Source organism: Aquarana catesbeiana, linkage group LG10, assembly GCF_042186555.1.
Source record: "Aquarana catesbeiana isolate 2022-GZ linkage group LG10, ASM4218655v1, whole genome shotgun sequence".
Classification (NCBI taxonomy): domain Eukaryota; kingdom Metazoa; phylum Chordata; class Amphibia; order Anura; family Ranidae; genus Aquarana; species Aquarana catesbeiana.
In genome coordinates, this window is record NC_133333.1 from 2192282 (window position 1) to 2212608 (window position 20327).

The 20327-nt window shown below is 52.6% G+C and overlaps 1 protein-coding gene across 4 annotated transcripts in view; it reads left to right on the forward strand.

Moving 5' to 3' along the window:
• The window catches only part of LOC141110214 (tyrosine-protein kinase STYK1-like), a 27974-nt gene continuing 7647 nt past the window's right edge, over positions 1-20327 (forward strand). The window contains exons 1-7 of one of the 4 annotated variants that reach the window (XM_073601456.1): positions 1-65; positions 11801-11883; positions 14473-14613; positions 15204-15419; positions 15504-15685; positions 18093-18179; positions 19939-20156. In XM_073601456.1, coding sequence (XP_073457557.1) covers positions 11856-11883; positions 14473-14613; positions 15204-15419; positions 15504-15685; positions 18093-18179; positions 19939-20156 — 872 coding nt within the window. In that variant the 5' untranslated portion in view covers positions 1-65; positions 11801-11855. The other 3 variants (XM_073601453.1, XM_073601455.1, XM_073601457.1) reach the window with 3 other exon arrangements.

Genomic DNA, 20327 nt, shown 5'->3' on the forward strand with positions numbered 1-20327 from the left:
AAGAAGAAGAAGTGTCATTGTCACCTGAGAGGACCGCAGAGCTGACTCTTCACTACAACCCGCAGGTGAGACCTCGGGGGGGGGGGGGGGGGAGATTCTCTGTCACTAACCGTGTCCCCATCCTCGGTGTCACCGGATACCAGAAAACGATGGAAGAGGATAGAGGGAAACAATGGAACAATATGAGAGAACGATGGAAAAGGAGTCAGAGGATCGATTTCCATACACAGATTCCTCATAGACATTGATATGACCCCCCATACATTACATACAATCTGATTGTACAATCTCCTTTATATCTGCCATCAGCTATGTACTGCCAGGACTCACCTGATTGTATACAGATTGGTTGGGAGGTCTGTCCTCTGTCGGAGATTGTACAATCAGATTGGTTGGGAGGTCTGTCCTCTATTGGAGATTGTACAATCAGATTGGTTGGGAGGTCTGTCCTCTATTGGAGATTGTACAATCAGATTGGTTGGGAGGTCTGTCCTCTGTCGGAGATTGTACAATCAGATTGGTTGGGAGGTCTGTCCTCTTTCGGAGATTGTACAATCAGATTGGTTGGGAGGTCTGTCCTCTATTGGAGATTGTACAATCAGATTGGTTGGGAGGTCTGTCCTCTATTGGAGATTGTACAATCAGATTGGTTGGGAGGTCTGTCCTCTGTCGGAGATTGTACAATCAGATTGGTTGGGAGGTCTGTCCTCTATTGGAGATTGTACAATCAGATTGGTTGGGAGGTCTGTCCTCTATTGGAGATTGTACAATCAGATTGGTTGGGAGGTCTGTCCTCTGTCGGAGATTGTACAATCAGATTGGTTGGGAGGTCTGTCCTCTATTGGAGATTGTACAATCAGATTGGTTGGGAGGTCTGTCCTCTGTCGGAGATTGTACAATCAGATTGGTTGGGAGGTCTGTCCTCTGTCGGAGATTGTACAATCAGATTGGTTGGGAGGTCTGTCCTCTATTGGAGATTGTACAATCAGATTGGTTGGGAGGTCTGTCCTCTGTCGGAGATTGTACAATCAGATTGGTTTGGAGGTCTGTCCTCTGTCGGAGATTGTACAATCAGATTGGTTGGGAGGTCTGTCCTCTGTCGGAGATTGTACAATCAGATTGGTTGGGAGGTCTGTCCTCTATCGGAGATTGTACAATCAGATTGGTTGGGAGGTCTGTCCTCTGTCGGAGATTGTACAATCAGATTGGTTGGGAGGTGTGTCCTCTGTCAGAGATTGTACAATCAGATTGGTTGGGAGGTGTGTCCTCTGTCGGAGATTGTACAATCAGATTGGTTGGGAGGTCTGTCCTCTGTCGGAGATTGTACAATCAGATTGGTTGGGAGGTGTGTCCTCTGTCAGAGATTGTACAATCAGATTGGTTGGGAAGTGTGTCCTCTGTCGAAGATTGTACAATCAGATTGGTTGGGAGGTCTGTTCTCTGTCGGAGATTGTACAATCAGATTGGTTGGGAGGTGTGTCCTCTGTCGAAGATTGTACAATCAGATTGGTTGGGAGGTCTGTCCTCTGTCGGAGATTGTACAATCAGATTGGTTGGGAGGTCTGTCCTCTGTCGGAGATTGTACAATCAGATTGGTTGGGAGGTGTGTCCTCTGTCGGAGATTGTACAATCAGATTGGTTGGGAGGTCTGTCCTCTGTCGGAGATTGTACAATCAGATTGGTTGGGAGGTCTGTCCTCTGTCGGAGATTGTACAATCAGATTGGTTGGGAGGTCTGTCCTCTGTCGGAGATTGTACAATCAGATTGGTTGGGAGGTGTGTCCTCTGTCAGAGATTGTACAATCAGATTGGTTGGGAGGTGTGTCCTCTGTCGGAGATTGTACAATCAGATTGGTTGGGAGGTCTGTCCTCTGTCGGAGATTGTACAATCAGATTGGTTGGGAGGTGTGTCCTCTGTCAGAGATTGTACAATCAGATTGGTTGGGAGGTGTGTCCTCTGTCGGAGATTGTACAATCAGATTGTACAGTGTATGGCCAGTTTTGGTCACACAGATGATGGAGAATTATTGATGATTTTTCACAGTTTTTCTGTTCAGAGATCACATTCGATTCCATGGACCGGCCAATCAGTGTTCTCCAATTGGACTGTCAGTTACCTCTAAAGACAGAGCCCCCCCTCCCCCCCTATACAAAAGATGGGGGCGCTATCCTATTATTCTGTGTCATTACGGTGAAAAGATCGGTGTCATTCATTGGTGATCGATGTCAGTTGGCAGTGATTGTTACATAGTAGGTGAGGTTGAAAAAAGACACAAGTCCATCAAGTCCAACCTATGTGTGTGATTATGTGTCAGTATTACATTACATATCCCTGTATGTTGTGGTCATTCAGGTGATTATCTAATAGTTTCTTGAAACGATCGATGCCCCCTGCTGAGACCACCGCCTGTGGAAGGGAATTCCACATCCTTACCGCTCTTACAGTAAAGAACCCTCTACGTAGTTTAAGGTTAAACCTCTTTTCTTCTCATTTTAACCATTCTGAGTACCCCCCATTTATCACCACCCTCTGAACACGCCCTTGTAGCCAGTTTTCAATCCATGTACTCACCCTATGGTCCATGCCAACGCACCTTATTTTGTACAGTAAACGTTTATGGGGAACTGTGTCAAATGCTTTTGCAAAATCCAGATACACCACGTCTACGGGCCTTCCTTTATCTAGATGGCAACTCACCTCCTCATAGAAGGTTAATAGATTGGTTTGGCAAAAACGATTCTTCATGAATCCATGCTGATTACTGCTAATGATATCATTCTTATTACTAAAATCTTGTATATAGTCCCTTATCATCCCCTCCAAGAGTTTACATACTATTGATGTTAGGCTAACTGGTCTGTAATTCCCAGGGATGTTTTTTGGGCCCTTTTTAAATATTGGTGCTACATTGGCTTTTCTCCAATCAGCTGGTACCATTCCAGTCAGTAGACTGTCTGTAAAAATTAGGAACAACGGTCTGGCAATTACTTGACTGAGTTCCCTAAGTACCCTCGGATGCAAGCCATCTGGTCCCGGTGATTTATTAATGTGATTTATTAATGTTACGTTTAATTCCGTCCTCTGTTAACCATGTAGGTGCTTCCTGTGTTGTGTCCTGAGGATAAACACTGCAGTTTTGGTTGCTGAAGCCCCCCGATTCACTCGTGAAGACTGAGGAGAAGAATAAATTCAATACCTTCGCCATCTCCCCATCCTTTGTAACCAGATGTCCTTCCTCATTCTTTATGGGGCCAATATGGTCTGTCCTCCCTTTTTTACTGTTTATATACTTAAAGAATTTCTTGGGATTTTTTTTGCGCTCCTCCGCTATGTGTCTTTCATGTTCTATCTTAGCCGTCCTAATTGCACCCTTACATTTCTTATTGCATTCTTTATAAATTCTGAATGCTGAGGATGATCCCTCAACCTTGTATTTTTTGAAGGCCTTCTCCTTTGCTTTTATATGCATTTTTACATTGGAGTTAAGCCATCCAGGACTTTTGTTCGCTCTTTTAAATGTATTACCTAATGGGATTGGCTAATGCCCTTATTTAATATGCTCTTAAAGCAAACCCATCTCTCCTCCGTATTCTTTGTTCCTAAGATTTTATCCCAATTTATGCCTTTTAGCAAGGTTTGTAGTTTAGGGAAGTTGGCTCTTTTGAAATTCAGTGTCTTTGTATTCCCTTCATGTTTCCTATTTGTGTGATTTATACTGAAACTAATTGACCTGTGATCGCTGTTACCTAAATTGCCCCGTATTTCCACATCCGTGATCAGGTCTGTATTGTTGGTAATCAGTAGATCTAGTAATGTTTTATTTCTAGTTGGTGCGTCTACCATCTGACCCATAAAATTGTCCTGCAAGACATTAAGGAACTGGCGAGCCTTAAATGAATGCGCGGTTCCCTCCGCCCAGTCTATGTCTGGATAATTAAAATCCCCCATTATGATAACACTTCCCATCCTTGCTGCTAATCCAATTTGTGATAGGAGATCCGTCTCCACTTCCTCCCTCAGGTTAGGGGGCCTATAGCATACTCCCAGTATTATTTTCCCCTTAGCTTCATCCCTTTGGAGCTCTACCCATAAAGATTCCACCTCCTCCCTAGCTTCCTCAGTGATGTCATCTCTCACATTCACTTGTACATTATTCTTGATATATAGGCATACCCCTCCCCCTTTTTTACCCTCTCTATCCTTGTGGTATAGGGTATACCCTTGAATGTTTGCCAGCCAATCATGAGAGCTGTTGAACCAGGTCTCTGAAATTCCCACACAATCCAAATCCTCCTCGTACAACAGTATCTCTAGTTCACCCATCTTGTCCGCCAGGCTCCTGGCATTAGTGAACATGCCACATAGTTTAGACCGGTCGCATATTGTCCTCGTATTGGGTGTTCTGAGATTGCAACTAGGACTTGCTACTATACTCACCTTGTGTTTTTGTGCTTTGGTTAACCTACCACTAATGCCCCCAATACTACCCTCTGGAATATCTTCCACGCTGGCTATCACTGTCTCTGGACCCTCCCCCCCATCGCCTAGTTTAAAAACCCCTCTAACTTTTTGGCCATCTTCATTCCCAGCAGATCTGCACCCTCCTCATTTAGGTGCAGTCCGTCCCTTCTATAGTACCGGTTACCGACTGAGAAGTCGGCCCAGTCCTCCAGAAACCCAAACCCCTCCTTACTACACCAGCTCTTCAGCCACTTGTTTACTTCCCTAATCTCCCTCTGCCTTTCTGGTGTGGCTCGATGTACCAGTAGTATTCCTGAGAACACTACCTTGGAGGTCCTTTTCCTCAATTTAGCTCCTAAGTCCTTAAAATCGTTCTTTAGGACACTCCATCTGCCTCTGACTTTGTCATTGGTGCCAACGTGCACCATGACAGCCGGGTCTTCCCCAGCCCCTCCCAGTAATCTGTCCACAAGATCCGTGATGTGCCGAACCCGAGCGCCCGGTAGACAACATACTGTTCGGCGCTTCAGGTCTTGGTTACAGATTGCCCTCTCTGTCCTTCTAAGAATTGAGTCCCCTACCACCAGAATCTGTCTTTCCTTTCCCTTTGCTGCCCCCCCACTCTCACTGGAGGAGTTCTTCCCCTGGCAGCTAGGAGAGTCCCTCATCTCCAGCAGTGCTGGTCCCTGACTGGTTTCACCAATGTCACTCAATGGAGCGTACTTATTGGGATGCTCCAGTCCTGGATCGGCCTCTCTGGCACTTCCCCCTCTACCCTTCCTGACTGTCACCCATCTACTCTTTGCTAGTGCCAGCACCTCTTTGTCTCCACCCCCTCTGTGCTGACCCCTGCTGGCACCTCTTTGTCTCCACCCCCTCTGTGCTGACCCCTGCCGGCACCTCTTTGTCTCCACCCCCTCTGTGCTGGCCCTTGCCGGCACCTCTTTGTCTCCACCCGCCTTTGTGCTGACCCCTGCCGGCACCTCTTTGTCTCCACCCCCTCTGTGCTGGCCCCTGCCGGCACCTCTTTGTCTCCACCCGCCTCTGTGCTGACCCCTGCCGGCACCTCTTTGTCTCCACCCCCTCTGTGCTGGCCCTTGCCGGCACCTCTTTGTCTCCACCCCCTCTGTGCTGGCCCCTGCCGGCACCTCTTTGTCTCCACCCCCTCTGTGCTGGCCCTTGCCGGCACCTCTTTGTCTCCACCCCCTCTGTGCTGGCCCCTGCCGGCACCTCTTTGTCTCCACCCGCCTCTGTGCTGGCCCCTCTTTGTCTCCACCCCCTCTGTGCTGGCCCCTCCTGCACCTCTTTGTTTCCACCCCCTCTGTGCTGGCCCCTCCTGCACCTCTTTGTTTCCACCCCCTCTGTGCTGGCCCCTCCTGCACCTCTTTGTCTCCACCCCCTCTGTGCTGGCCCCTCCTGCATCTCTTTGTCTCCACCCCCTCTGTGCTGGCCCCTCCTGCACCTCTTTGTCTCCACCCCCTCTGTGCTGGCCCCTGCCGGCACCTCTTTGTCTCCACCCGCCTCTGTGCTGGCCCCTCCTGCACCTCTTTGTCTCCACCCCCTCTGTGCTGACCCCTGCCGGCACCTCTTTGTCTCCACCCCCTCTGTGCTGGCCCTTGCCGGCACCTCTTTGTCTCCACCCCCTCTGTGCTGGCCCCTGCCGGCACCTCTTTGTCTCCACCCGCCTCTGTGCTGGCCCCTCTTTGTCTCCACCCCCTCTGTGCTGGCCCCTGCCTGCACCTCTTTGTCTCCACCCCCTCTGTGCTGGCCCCTGCCTGCACCCCTTTGTCTCCACCCCCTCTGTGCTGGCCCCTGCCGGTACCTCTTTGTCTCCACCCTCTCTGTGCTGGCCCCTGCCGGCACCTCTTTGTCTCCACCCCCCTGTGCTGGCCCCTGCCGACACCTCTTTGTCTCCACCCTCTCTGTGCTGGCCCCTCCTGCACCTCTTTGTCTCCACCCGCCTCTGTGCTGACCCCTGCCGGCACCTCTTTGTCTCCACCCCCTCTGTGCTGGCCCTTGCCGGCACCTCTTTGTCTCCACCCCCTCTGTGCTGGCCCCTGCCGGCACCTCTTTGTCTCCACCCGCCTCTGTGCTGGCCCCTCTTTGTCTCCACCCCCTCTGTGCTGGCCCCTGCCTGCACCTCTTTGTCTCCACCCCCTCTGTGCTGGCCCCTGCCTGCACCCCTTTGTCTCCACCCCCTCTGTGCTGGCCCCTGCCGGTACCTCTTTGTCTCCACCCTCTCTGTGCTGGCCCCTGCCGGCACCTCTTTGTCTCCACCCCCCTGTGCTGGCCCCTGCCGACACCTCTTTGTCTCCACCCTCTCTGTGCTGGCCCCTCCTGCACCTCTTTGTTTCCACCCCCTCTGTGCTGGCCCCTCCTGCACCTCTTTGTCTCCACCCCCTCTGTGCTGGCCCCTCCTGCATCTCTTTGTCTCCACCCCCTCTGTGCTGGCCCCTCCTGCACCTCTTTGTCTCCATTCCCTCTGTGCTGGCCCCTCCTGCACCTCTTTGTCTCCACCCCCTCTGTGCTGGCCCCTCCTGCACCTCTTTGTCTCCACCCCCTCTGTGCTGGCCCCTGCCGGCACCTCTTTGTCTCCACCCGCCTCTGTGCTGGCCCCTGCCGGCACCTCTTTGTCTCCACCCGCCTCTGTGCTGGCCCCTCCTGCACCTCTTTGTCTCCACCCCCTCTGTGCTGGCCCCTCCTGGCACCTCTTTGTCTCCACCCCCTCTGTGCTGGCCCCTCCTGGCACCTCTTTGTCTCCACCCACCTCTGTGCTGGCCCCTGCCGGCACCTCTTTGTCTCCACCCCCCTCTGTGCTGGCCCCTGCCGGCACCTGCCGTGTACGTTCCTGGCTCACCTTTAGTATGGAGGGACTTCTCAGTGCTGACAGTTGCTTCCCCAGATTCAGAACCTGGGCTTCCAGGGAAACAATGTGCTTACATTTTGCACAGCAGTATTCGCCCTCGATCGGATGATCAAGGAACGCATACATACGGCAAGATGTACAAAGAGTCGCCTCTCCACACCCGCCGGGCATCGTACCTATTAAATTTAGAGAGGATTTGGGGATTTTACCCTGTCCAAATTACCTAACAGCTAGCTTCCTGGCACTAATACTCAAGACAATACACAGGTACACGACAAGACAATACACAGGTACACAACAAGACAATACACAGGTACACAAGACAATACACAGGTACACAACAAGACAATACACAGGTACACAACAAGACAATACACAGGTACACAACAAGACAATACACAGGTACACAACAAGACAATACACAGGTACACAACAAGACAATACACAGGTACACAAGACAATACACAGGTACACAACAAGACAATACACAGGTACACAACAAGACAATACACAGGTACACGACAAGACAATACACAGGTACACGACAAGACAATACACAGGTACACAACAAGACAATACACAGGTACACAACAAGACAATACACAGGTACACAACAAGACAATACACAGGTACACAAGACAATACACAGGTACACAACAAGACAATACACAGGTACTCAACAAGACAATACACAGGTACACAACAAGACAATACACAGGTACACAACAAGACAATACACAGGTACACAACAAGACAATACACAGGTACACAAGACAATACACAGGTACACAACAAGACAATACACAGGTACACAACAAGACAATACACAGGTACACAACAAGACAATACACAGGTACACAACAAGACAATACACAGGTACACAAGACAATACACAGGTACACAACAAGACAATACACAGGTACACAAGACAATACACAGGTACACAACAAGACAATACACAGGTACTCAACAAGACAATACACAGGTACACAAGACAATACACAGGTACACAACAAGACAATACACAGGTACTCAACAAGACAATACACAGGTACACAAGACAATACACAGGTACACAACAAGACAATACACAGGTACACAAGACAATACACAGGTACTCAACAAGACAATACACAGGTACACAAGACAATACACAGGTACTCAACAAGACAATACACAGGTACACAAGACAATACACAGGTACACAACAAGACAATACACAGGTACTCAACAAGACAATACACAGGTACTCAACAAGACAATACACAGGTACACAAGACAATACACAGGTACACAACAAGACAATACACAGGTACACAACAAGACAATACACAGGTACTCAACAAGACAATACACAGGTACACAAGACAATACACAGGTACACAACAAGACAATACACAGGTACTCAACAAGACAATACACAGGTACACAAGACAATACACAGGTACTCAACAAGACAATACACAGGTACACAACAAGACAATACACAGGTACACAACAAGACAATACACAGGTACACAACAAGACAATACACAGGTACACAAGACAATACACAGGTACACAACAAGACAATACACAGGTACTCAACAAGACAATACACAGGTACACAAGACAATACACAGGTACTCAACAAGACAATACACAGGTACACAACAAGACAATACACAGGTACACAACAAGACAATACACAGGTACACAACAAGACAATACACAGGTACACAACAAGACAATACACAGGTACTCAACAAGACAATACACAGGTACACAACAAGACAATACACAGGTACACAACAAGACAATACACAGGTACACAACAAGACAATACACAGGTACACAAGACAATACACAGGTACTCAACAAGACAATACACAGGTACACAACAAGACAATACACAGGTACACAACAAGACAATACACAGGTACACAACTAAAAGTGTAAGAAAAAGGTGTTAAAAAGCAACAAGGAAAAGCCCCCAAAACAACCTAAAAATGCCGCCCAGCAAACACCAGCAGTCAAAAAGAAAGACTTGTTCCCTCTCCACTCAAGGTCCTCACTGTTTAACTTCCAACCAGCAGTTGGTGTCAGTTGGTAGTGATTGGTGGTTGGTGTCAGTTGGTAGTGATTGGTGGTTGGTGTTAGTTGGTAGTGGTTGGTGTCAGTTGGCAGTGATTGGTGGTTGGTGTCAGTTGGTAGTGATTGGGGGTTGGTGTCAGTTGGTAGTGGATGGTGGTTGGTGTCAGTTGGCAGTGATTGGTGGTTGGTGTCAGTTGGTAGTGATTGGTGGTTGGTGTCAGTTGGTAGTGATTGGTGGTTGGTGTCAGTTGGTAGTGATTGGTGGTTGGTGTCAGTTGGCAGTGATTGGTGGTTGGTGTCAGTTGGTAGTGATTGGTGGTTGGTGTCAGTTGGCAGTGATTGGTGGTTGGTGTCAGTTGGCAGTGATTGGTGGTTGGTGTCAGTTGGCAGTGATTGGTGGTTGGTGTCAGTTGGTAGTGATTGGTGGTTGGTGTCAGTTGGCAGTGATTGGTGGTTGGTGTCAGTTGGCAGTGATTGGTGGCTGGTGTCAGTTGGTAGTGATTGGTGGTTGGTGTCAGTTGGTAGTGATTGGTGGTTGGTGTCAGTTGGTAGTGATTGGTGGTTGGTGTCAGTTGGTAGTGATTGGTGGTTGGTGTCAGTTGGTAGTGATTGGTGGTTGGTGTCAGTTGGTAGTGATTGGTGGTTGGTGTCAGTTGGCAGTGATTGGTGGTAGGTGACACCATCAATGTCCAGTACTGTACACACACAGATCGGTGACACCATCAATGCCCAGCACTGTACACACACAGACCGGTGACACCATCGATGCCCAGCACTGTACACACACAGACCGGTGACAGCATCGATGCCCAGCGCTGTACACACACAGACCGGTGACACCACCGATGCCGAGCACTGTACACACACAGACCGGTGACACCACCGATGCCCAGCACTGTACACACACAGACCGGTGACACCATCGATGTCCAGCACTGTACACACACAGACCGGTGACACCATCGATGCCCAGCACTGTACACACACAGACCGGTGACACCATCGATGCCCAGCACTGTACACACACAGACCGGTGACACCATCGATGCCCAGCACTGTACACACACAGACCGGTGACACCATCGATGCCCAGCACTGTACACACACAGACTGGTGACACCATCGATGCCCAGCACTGTACACACACAGACCGGTGACACCATCGATGTCCAGCACTGTACACACAGACCGGTGACACCATCGATGTCCAGCACTGTACACACACAGACCGGTGACACCATCGATGCCCAGCACTGTACACACACAGACCGGTGACACCATCGATGCCCAGCACTGTACACACACAGACTGGTGACACCATCGATGCCCAGCACTGTACACACACAGACCGGTGACACCATCGATGCCCAGCACTGTACACACACAGACCGGTGACACCATCGATGTCCAGCACTGTACACACACAGACCGGTGACACCATCGATGCCCAGCACTGTACACACAGACCGGTGACACCATCGATGTCCAGCACTGTACACACAGACCGGTGACACCATCGATGTCCAGCACTGTACACACACAGACCGGTGACACCATCGATGCCCAGCACTGTACACACACAGACTGGTGACACCATCGATGTCCAGCACTGTACACACACAGACCGGTGACACCATCGATGCCCAGCACTGTACACACACAGACCGGTGACACCATCGATGTCCAGCACTGTACACACACAGACCGGTGACACCATCGATGTCCAGCACTGTACACACACAGACCGGTGACACCCTGAACCTGGCAGACTTTGCTGTGCTCACAGTTGGCACCGCTGAGGCCTCGTGGAGGGAAGTAAACACACGAAGCTGTCGGTGTACATGTGACCTCAGTGTAGGAGGACGGGGACATGTTATAAGGACGCCATGGCAGCGCCACCAGTCATCAGATTATCATTGTGAGGTTGGTGTCACCCGGGGGGGGGGGGGGAGGGGAGCGTTGTCATGTGACACGCAGTGACCTCGCTGGACTTTGATCTCTTCAATAATCAGATAACGCCGGGCGGGCCTGACACCGATCTGATACCGCCTGTAGCTGATTAATGACACCGTTCTTCCGGCAGATCAATAATCAGAGTCACCTCCACCTAAGGCACAACTCCTCAGACAAGTGTAATAACCCATAGCAACCAGATGGCAGTTTACTGTTGTCAGATCTGATTGGCTGCCAGGAGGTTCTGCGCTTGGATCAGCGATCAATCTTTGTACCGATGTGATCATCTATGACACCGACGCCACAGAGGGAAGCAATGTGATTGGAGGGAGGTGTGGGCGGGTATTATAATGACTCTATTAATTCACCAGAGGGGTCTGTTGTCTGTAGCAGCCAATCAGATCATTCCGTTGTTCCGTCATGTCAGTGTCCTTCTCTCTGTTCCAGGGACTGGCCTACCGTGGTTGTGGACTGGTCCGGGATCGATGGACCGCCGAGATCCATGAATTCCTCCGAGGATTTCCACCCAAGTAAGAATTCTGACATCCCGCTTCAGTCACAGAGCTCTGTGAACCCTCCATGGGGCCCATTCACAATGAGGGGTGTGGTGTGCGGACAGCCAATCATCTGGACCATCAATGTGGCGCAACGCGCATAATAACATTTCCAGCTCTATTTTTATAACAGACTACCGCACCCCGCAAACTACAGCCCCCCGCAGACTACCGCCCCCCGCAGACTGCCGCCCCCGCAGACTACCGCCCCCGCAGACTACCGCCCCCCGCAGACTACCGCCCCCGCAGACTGCCGCCCCGCAGACTACCGCCCCCGCAGACTGCCGCCCCCGCAGACTGCCGCCCCCCGCAGACTGCCGCCCCCGCAGACTGCCGCCCCCGCAGACTACCGCCCCCGCGGCAGTCTGCCGCCCCCGCAGACTGCCGCCCCCGCAGACTACCGCGCCCCGCAGACTACCGCCCCCGCAGACTGCCGCCCCCGCAGACTGCCGCCCCCGCAGACTGCCGCCCCCCGCAGACTGCCGCCCCCCCGCAGACTGCCGCCCCCCGCAGACTACTGCCCCCTGCAGACTACCACTCCCGCAGACTGCCACCCCCCGCAGACTGCCGCCCCCGCAGACTGCCGCCCCCCGCAGACTACCGCCCCCGCAGACTACCGCACCCTGCAGCCTACCACCCCCGCAGACTACCGCACCCTGCAGACTACCACTCCCGCAGACTACCGCGCCGCACAGACTGCCGCCCGCCACAGACTGCCGCCCGCCGCAGACTGCCGCCCCCGCAGACTGCCGCCCCCGCAGACTGCCGCCCCCCGCAGACTACTGCCCCCGCAGACTACCGCACCCTGCAGACTACCGCCCCCGCAGACTACCGCGCCGCGCAGACTGCCGCCCCCGCAGACTACCGCCCCCCGCAGACTGCCGCCCCCCGCAGACTACCGCGCCGCGCAGACTGCCGCCCGCCACAGACTGCCGCCCCCCGCAGGCTGCCGCCCCCGCAGACTGCCGCCCCCCGCAGACTACCGCCCCTGCAGACTACCGCACCCGCAGACTACCGCCCCGCAGACTACCGCGCCGCGCAGACTGCCGCCCCCCGCAGACTACCGCCCCCCGCAGACTGCCGCCCCCCGCAGACTACCGCGCCGCACAGACTGCCGCCCCCCGCAGACTACCGCCCCCCACAGACTACCACACCCCGCAGACTACCACCCCCGCAGACTACCGCGCCGCGCAGACTACCGCCCCCCGCAGACAACAGCCCCCCGCAGACTACCGCCCCCCGCAGACTACCGCCCCCCACAGACTACCGCCCCCCCCCGCAGACTACAGCCCCCCGCAGACCGCCGCCCCCCGCAGACTACCACCCCCCCCCGCAGACTACCGCACCCTGCAGACTACCACTCCCGCAGACTACCGCGCAGACTGCCGCCCCCCCGCAGACTACCGCACCCTGCAGACTACCACTCCCGCAGACTACCGCGCCGCGCAGACTGCCGCCCCCCGCAGACTACCGCGATGCGCAGACTGCCACCCCTCACAGACTACCGCCCCCCGCAGACTACTGCACCCTGGCGACTACCACTCCCGCAGACTACCGCGCCGCACAGACTGCCGCCCCCCGCAGACTACCGCGCACCGCAGACTACCGCCCCTCACAGACTACCGCCCCCGCAGACTACCACCCCCTGCAGACTACCACCCCCTGCAGACTACCGCGCCCCGCAGACTACCATCCCTCACAGACTACCTCCCCCCGCAGACTACTGCACCCTGCAGACTACCACTCCCGCAGACTACCACCCCCGCAGACTACCGCGCCCCGCAGACTACCGCGCCCCGCAGACTACCGCCCCCCGCAGACTACCGCCCCCCCGCAGACTACCGCACCCGGAGACTACCACCCCAGCAGACTACCGTACCCGGAGACTACCACCCCCGCAGACTACCGTACCCGGAGACTACCACCCCCGCAGACTACCGCGCCCCGCAAACTACCGCGCCCCGCAGACTACCGCGCCCCAGCAGACTACCGCGCCCCGCAGACTACCGTGCCCCGTAGACTACTGCGCCCCGCAGACTATTGCGCCCCACAATTTACCGCCTCCGCACACTACCGCACCCCGTAGACTACCGCGCCCTGTAGACTACCGCGCCCCGCAGACTACCGTGCCCCGCAGACTATCGCGCCCCACAATTTACCACGCCCCGCAGACTACCGCGCCCCACAATTTACCGCGCCCCGCAGACTATCGCACCCCGCAGACTACCGCGCCCCGCAGACTACCGCGCCCCGTAGACTACTGCGCCCCGCAGACTATCGCGCCCCACAATTTACCGCCCCCGCAGACTACCGCGCTCCGTAGACTACCGCGCCCCGTAGACTACTGCGCCCCGCAGACTATCGCGTCCCACAATTTACCGCCCCCGCAGACTACCGCGCCTCGCAGACTACCACGCCCCACAATTTACCGCGCCCCGCAGACTATCGCACCCCGCAGACTACCGCGCCCCATAGACTACCGCACCTGCAGAGCTTTGCCATTAATGTGTCAATTTGCTCTCGATGTCTGTCGGGTTTCTCCTCATCCTCGGTTCTTTGTTGCAGATGAGAACGGCTGGCAGAATTCCATCATCATCGTCCCCACACTTCTCTCCTCCTCCACCCTGCTGACCGTCATCATCATCCTATGGAGACTGTTCTCGAGGAAGAGAGGGGATAAACGGGATGCTGGAGAGAGGACGGGAGGTACGGAGATCTCATAGGATCAGATTGTATGAGGCGACCCCATATACTGGAGATCTTTGGGTGGAGATCTCATAGGATCAGATTGTATGAGGTGACACCATGTGGTGGAGATCAGATTGTATGAGGTGACCCCATATACTGGAGATCTCTGGAAGGAGATCAGATTGTATGAGGTGACCCCATATACTGGAGATCTTTGGGTGGAGATCTCATAGGATCAGATTGTATGAGGTGACACCATGTGGTGGAGATCAGATTGTATGAGGTGACCCCATATACTGGAGATCTCTGGAAGGAGATCAGATTGTATGAGGTCACCCCATATACGGGAGATCTCTAGGAGGAGATCAGATTGTATGAGGTGACCCCATATACAGGAGATCTCTGGGTGGAGATCAAATTGTATGAGGTGACCCCATATACGGGAGATCTCTGGGAAGAGATCAGATTGTATGAGGTGACCCCATATACAGGAGGATCTCTGGGTGATGGTCCAGGGATGAGGATGGGATGCGCTGTGTGTAGTCGGGTTGTACAATATCGGTCACCCAGGGCAATAATCGGTTCCTGTGATTGTCTTTTCCCATCAGATGCTCGGAACGGTGATTATGCGGTGAACATGGGCGGGGTCTATGAATATCCTCTTGGGGCCCCGGACCCCGTGCTGGAGATGAAGCAGCTGCCGCAGGATTGGAGGGTGGAAGACAGGGCGGTCCTGTGTGTGGGACACTTTGGTCCAATCAGTCGGGCAGTTCTTGTTGGGAAGGGGGAGGACAGATGTGAGGTCATCTTGAAGGAATTGTCCGGTGAGTGGGAGATCTGAGGTGATGGGATGATGTCATAGATTGGATGATGTCACCGATAATGCTGACCCCCGATGTTCCCTCCAGAGAAGTGCAGTCCCGGGGAGGTCCAGGACTTCATTGACCTCCTGAAGTTCTACAATGAAGTCTGTAATCATGGGGGCGTGGTGCGGATGTTGTGGTGTCAGACGGAGGCCCCGCCCATGTGTCTCATCATGGAGGCCATGACACTCGGGAATCTTCTGCTCTTCCTGCGGGAATCACATGAGGTAAGAGCGAGGTCGTCTTCTGTCCTGGGGGGGACCATCCAGTCCACGTATAGTATCCTAAAAAAAACGGGGAGAACTCTGGATTATCAGGACCTCAGGAAGTCCTTGTAATGAAATGTCCCACACTCAGCTTGAGTGCTTTCGTCATATACCACTTCCTCCCAGTCTGAATATAGATATCAGATATTCCAACCGCTCACAAGCACAAAACAAGACGATACTTGTTTAGTTGCTGAACATGGACTGTTTATTAGAACCAAAATACAAGTCTTATATACAGTAGAAGAGGAGGTCCCCCCTCCTGCTCATATTACTCTAACAATACAACTGTAACCAGAAACCTAATTAACATGAGCTAATTAACTAATCCCTTAAAGCAGCCGATGTGACTCCGTGCCCTCCTGAGCATTGTATGATTAATCAGGATTTCTCTACAGGTCAGACTTGTTGTCACCGAGCTTCACACATTGGATTATACATTATCATAAGTAGAAACACAGGACACCTTCACACAATAGCAGGAGCTCCAGCAGGAGTCGGCCCGTCTCCTACATTATACAGAGGACAATGTGATCAGCTCTATCAACTAACATGATGAGTTCAGAATCAAACAAACCAAGAATAGTCTTTACATACATCCTGGGAGATATTGTGGACAAATATTACTGTCCCATTTTAAGTAATCCAAGATATATTTTCTCACTCACCCTGTGCCAGGATAGCACAGGGTGACTTAGACATAAGAGGTGTATGGGGAGCTGAAGCAAGGGTTTCCCAACCTTTCCAAGGGATTCTGGGTTCCACGGGCCCTCCCGTCACATTTCTCCCCTTTTGGAAGAAGACTAACACAGGAGAAGACCCCAGACGGGTTGACTCCGAAGTTAGTCCATAGTTCCAGTCCTCTAATGCCTGTGCCCACAAACAAATTGTTCCAAACAGAGCATTACTCACCCAGCCAACCTCTGCCTCTCTCATAGAACATACCCGCTGCTGGGGGGGAGTGCGGACTGGTCCTTCCCCCTGGAGTCCCTTTAGCCACAAGAGAGAAGATAGGGTTGCTGAGCTCAGTCCATCATGCTGTTGGGCATCTAGGCTGACTGCCCTCCATCCCTGGGGTAGACAGGTGGAGACTGAAGTCCCATTCACCTTTACAGGAAATCTGTCCTCTGTTAGTTGAGGGCAGAGGCCAGCAGTACTCTGCCCGCTTGCCAGCACTTCTGCTGGGTTTAGCTAGGGGTCCTGATCTGCTGCTTGAGAGTGACCGCCACCTCCTCACCCTGGGCCTCCAGGACTGCCTCAGGTGTGGGGCAGAGGTCTTGGACCCTCTGTCCGGTTGCCAGCGCTTTAGCTGGGTTGGTGTCGCATTCTGGGGAGCCGTCTGTTGTTGGAACTCCCTTTCACTGGTATTGTCTCCCAGGTGCACAGATCTTTGCTGGGGAGGAAAGACCGCTTTTTCCATCCTGGCCAACTGTTGAGGAGGGACAACGAACACCTCCTCTCCCTTCTCCCCCTGTATCTGCTGCTGGGAAGTGATTGCCACCTTCTCACCCTGAGCCTCCGGAACTGCCACAGGTGTCACCAGGAAGAGGTCTTGGACCCTCTGTCTGGTGACCAGCACTTCAGCTGGGGAAGTTCCTTGCAACTCCACAGATACTGCTGTTGGTGCTGGGCAGAGCACACTGAACTTTGGCCCTGATAGCAGCTCTTCTGCTGGAAGATCATCAGGTTGTTCTTCCTCAGCAGAAAAGTCTATCAAATACCCTGTCTCTGCAACTGGTGTCTGGGGATAGAGGTTCACCATCTCCTGTCCGTGGAAGATGCTATCAGTGCTGGGCAAAAGTTAGCAGAGCTCTGCTCCTTGTGCGTTTTTTTTCCCCAAAAACTGCACCCGCAATCCATACTGCGACCAGTACTTTTCCTGGATGGAGGGGAGAACTTTTCCCTGGTGTCGCTGCTCACGGGCTAGAGCTTCCTTCCAGAGTTTGCAGCGAATAGAATCACACCATCCCAGCAGGACCTGCTCTGATACTGGTCCTCTGTGCTGTACCTGCATCTCTCGCAACCTCCTTCTGAATTCCTCATCCATGGCGGCTGGTATCTGTACCTCTCCTCTTCTGCTATCTGGACCTTGGATCCAGATGGAAGTTTGGATGTCCCAGACTGCAGGAAGCGTCCCACTGCTTGCCACCAATGTGACGGAACGTCCCACACTCTGCTTGATTGCCTCCGTCATATACCATTTCCTCCCAGTCTGAATATAGATATCAGATATTCCAACTGATCACAAGCACAAAACAAGACGTGTATTAGCCCCGATAATCCACAGCGGACCCCCATTCTTCCCAGCAGTACTGATATCTGGACTCCACATTCTTCTCTTCTCCCATAATGCATCTGTTCTCCACAGGAGGAGATGGCCGACACACCGAGTGCCGTCTGTAGCATCACCGAGCAAGATGTCTTCTCCATGGCTTCACAGGTGGCGAGCGGACTGGTGAGGAACCCCCCCAGAATGACTGTTTATGGAAAAATCTGTCCCACAAATCTGACCCCAAGCTCTGACTCCCATGATCTGTCCCCATAATCTGATCCCATAATCTGTCCCCATAATCTGTCCCCAAACTCTGACCCCATAATCTGTCCCCATAATCTGATCCCATGATCTGACCCCATAATCTGTCCCCAAACTCTGACCCCATAATCTGTCCCCAAACTCTGTCCCCATAATCTGTCCCCATAATCTGATCCCATAATCTGTCCCCATAATCTGTCCCCATAATCTGTCCCCATAATCTGATCCCATGATCTGACCCCATAATCTGTCCCCATAATCTGTCCCCAAACTCTGTCCCCATAATCTGTCCCCATAATCTGATCCCATGATCTGACCCCATAATCTGTCCCCATAATCTGTCCCCATAATCTGACCCCATAATCTGTCCCCATAATCTGTCCCCATAATCTGTCCCCAAACTCTGTCCCCATAATCTGTCCCCATAATCTGTCCCCATAATCTGACCCCATAATCTGACCCCATAATCTGTCCCCAAACTCTATCCATATAATCTGACCCCATAATCTGTCCCCAAACTCTGACCCCATAATCTGTCCCCATAATCTGACCCCATAATCTGTTCCCATAATCTGTCCCCAAACTCTGTCCCCATAATCTGTCCCCATAATCTGACCCCATAATCTGTTCCCATAATCTGTCCCCAAACTCTATCCATATAATCTGTCCCCATAATCTGTCCCCATAATCTGACCCCATAATCTGACCCCATAATCTGTCCCCATAATCTGTCCCCAAACTCTATCCATATAATCTGACCCCATAATCTGTCCCCAAACTCTGACCCCATAATCTGTCCCCATAATCTGACCCCATAATCTGTTCCCATAATCTGTCCCCAAACTCTATCCATATAATCTGTCCCCATAATCTGTCCCCATAATCTGTCCCCAAACTCTATCCATACAATCTGACCCCATAATCTGACCCCAAACTCTGACCCCATAATCTGTCCCCAAACTCTGACCCCATAATCTGATCCCATAATCTGACCCCATAATCTGTCCCCAAACTCTATCCATATAATCTGACCCCATAATCTGTCCCCAAACTCTGACCCCATAATCTGTCCCCATAATCTGACCCCATAATCTGTTCCCATAATCTGACCCCATAATCTGACCCCATAATCTGTCCCCAAACTCTATCCATATAATTTGATCCCATGATCTGACCCCATAATCTGTCCCCAAACTCTATCCATATAATCTGTCCCCATAATCTGTCCCCAAACTCTGACCCTGACCGGAGATCAGAACATCCCCACCCCCCCTCCGACCGGAGATCAGAACCCCCCGACTAAAGATCAGAGCACACCCACCTCAAACCCCCCCTGACTAGAGATCAGAACACCCCCACCCCCCCCCCGACTGAAGATCAGAACACCCCCCAACTAGAGATTAGAACACCTCCACCCCAAACACCCCCCTTCCGACTAGAGATCAGAACACCCCCATCCCCCCTTCCAGACCGGAGATCAGATCCCCTCCCCATCCCCTCTTCCCGCCTGAAGATCAGATCCCCCCGAATGGAGATCAGAACCCTCCCTATCTACTTGCTGACTAGAGATCAGAACACCCCATCCCCCCTTCCCACCCGGAGATCAGACCCCGTCCTGTCCCCCCGACCAGAGATCAGACCCCTCCCCCTCCCTTGAGTGATCGCTCCATTTCTCTTCCAGGAATATCTGAGCGGGACGCACAATCTGGTACACGGGTACGTGGCGGCGTGTAACGTCCTCATCCACGAGGATATGAGTGTCCGGCTGTGTGGACTGGGATTGGCCAGTGTACAGCACCGGACCGGGTCCTTCCCAACCAGCAGAGCCGCCCGGGTTCCCGTAAAATGGCAATCGCCAGAACGGCTGAGAGAGCCGAGCGTCACCGAGAAGAGCGATGTGTAAGTGTGGGGGGGTCATACCGACCACATAGACCTAGAAATAATCGTTTTTCTTATGGGGTCACTTCCTGTCAGAACACCGGGCTGGGGGGACATATCGCCACCCCCATAGTGATCTGATCCACCAATCAGGGCAGAGCAGATGGTGAAATGCTTCAGCCTGTAGCTGGA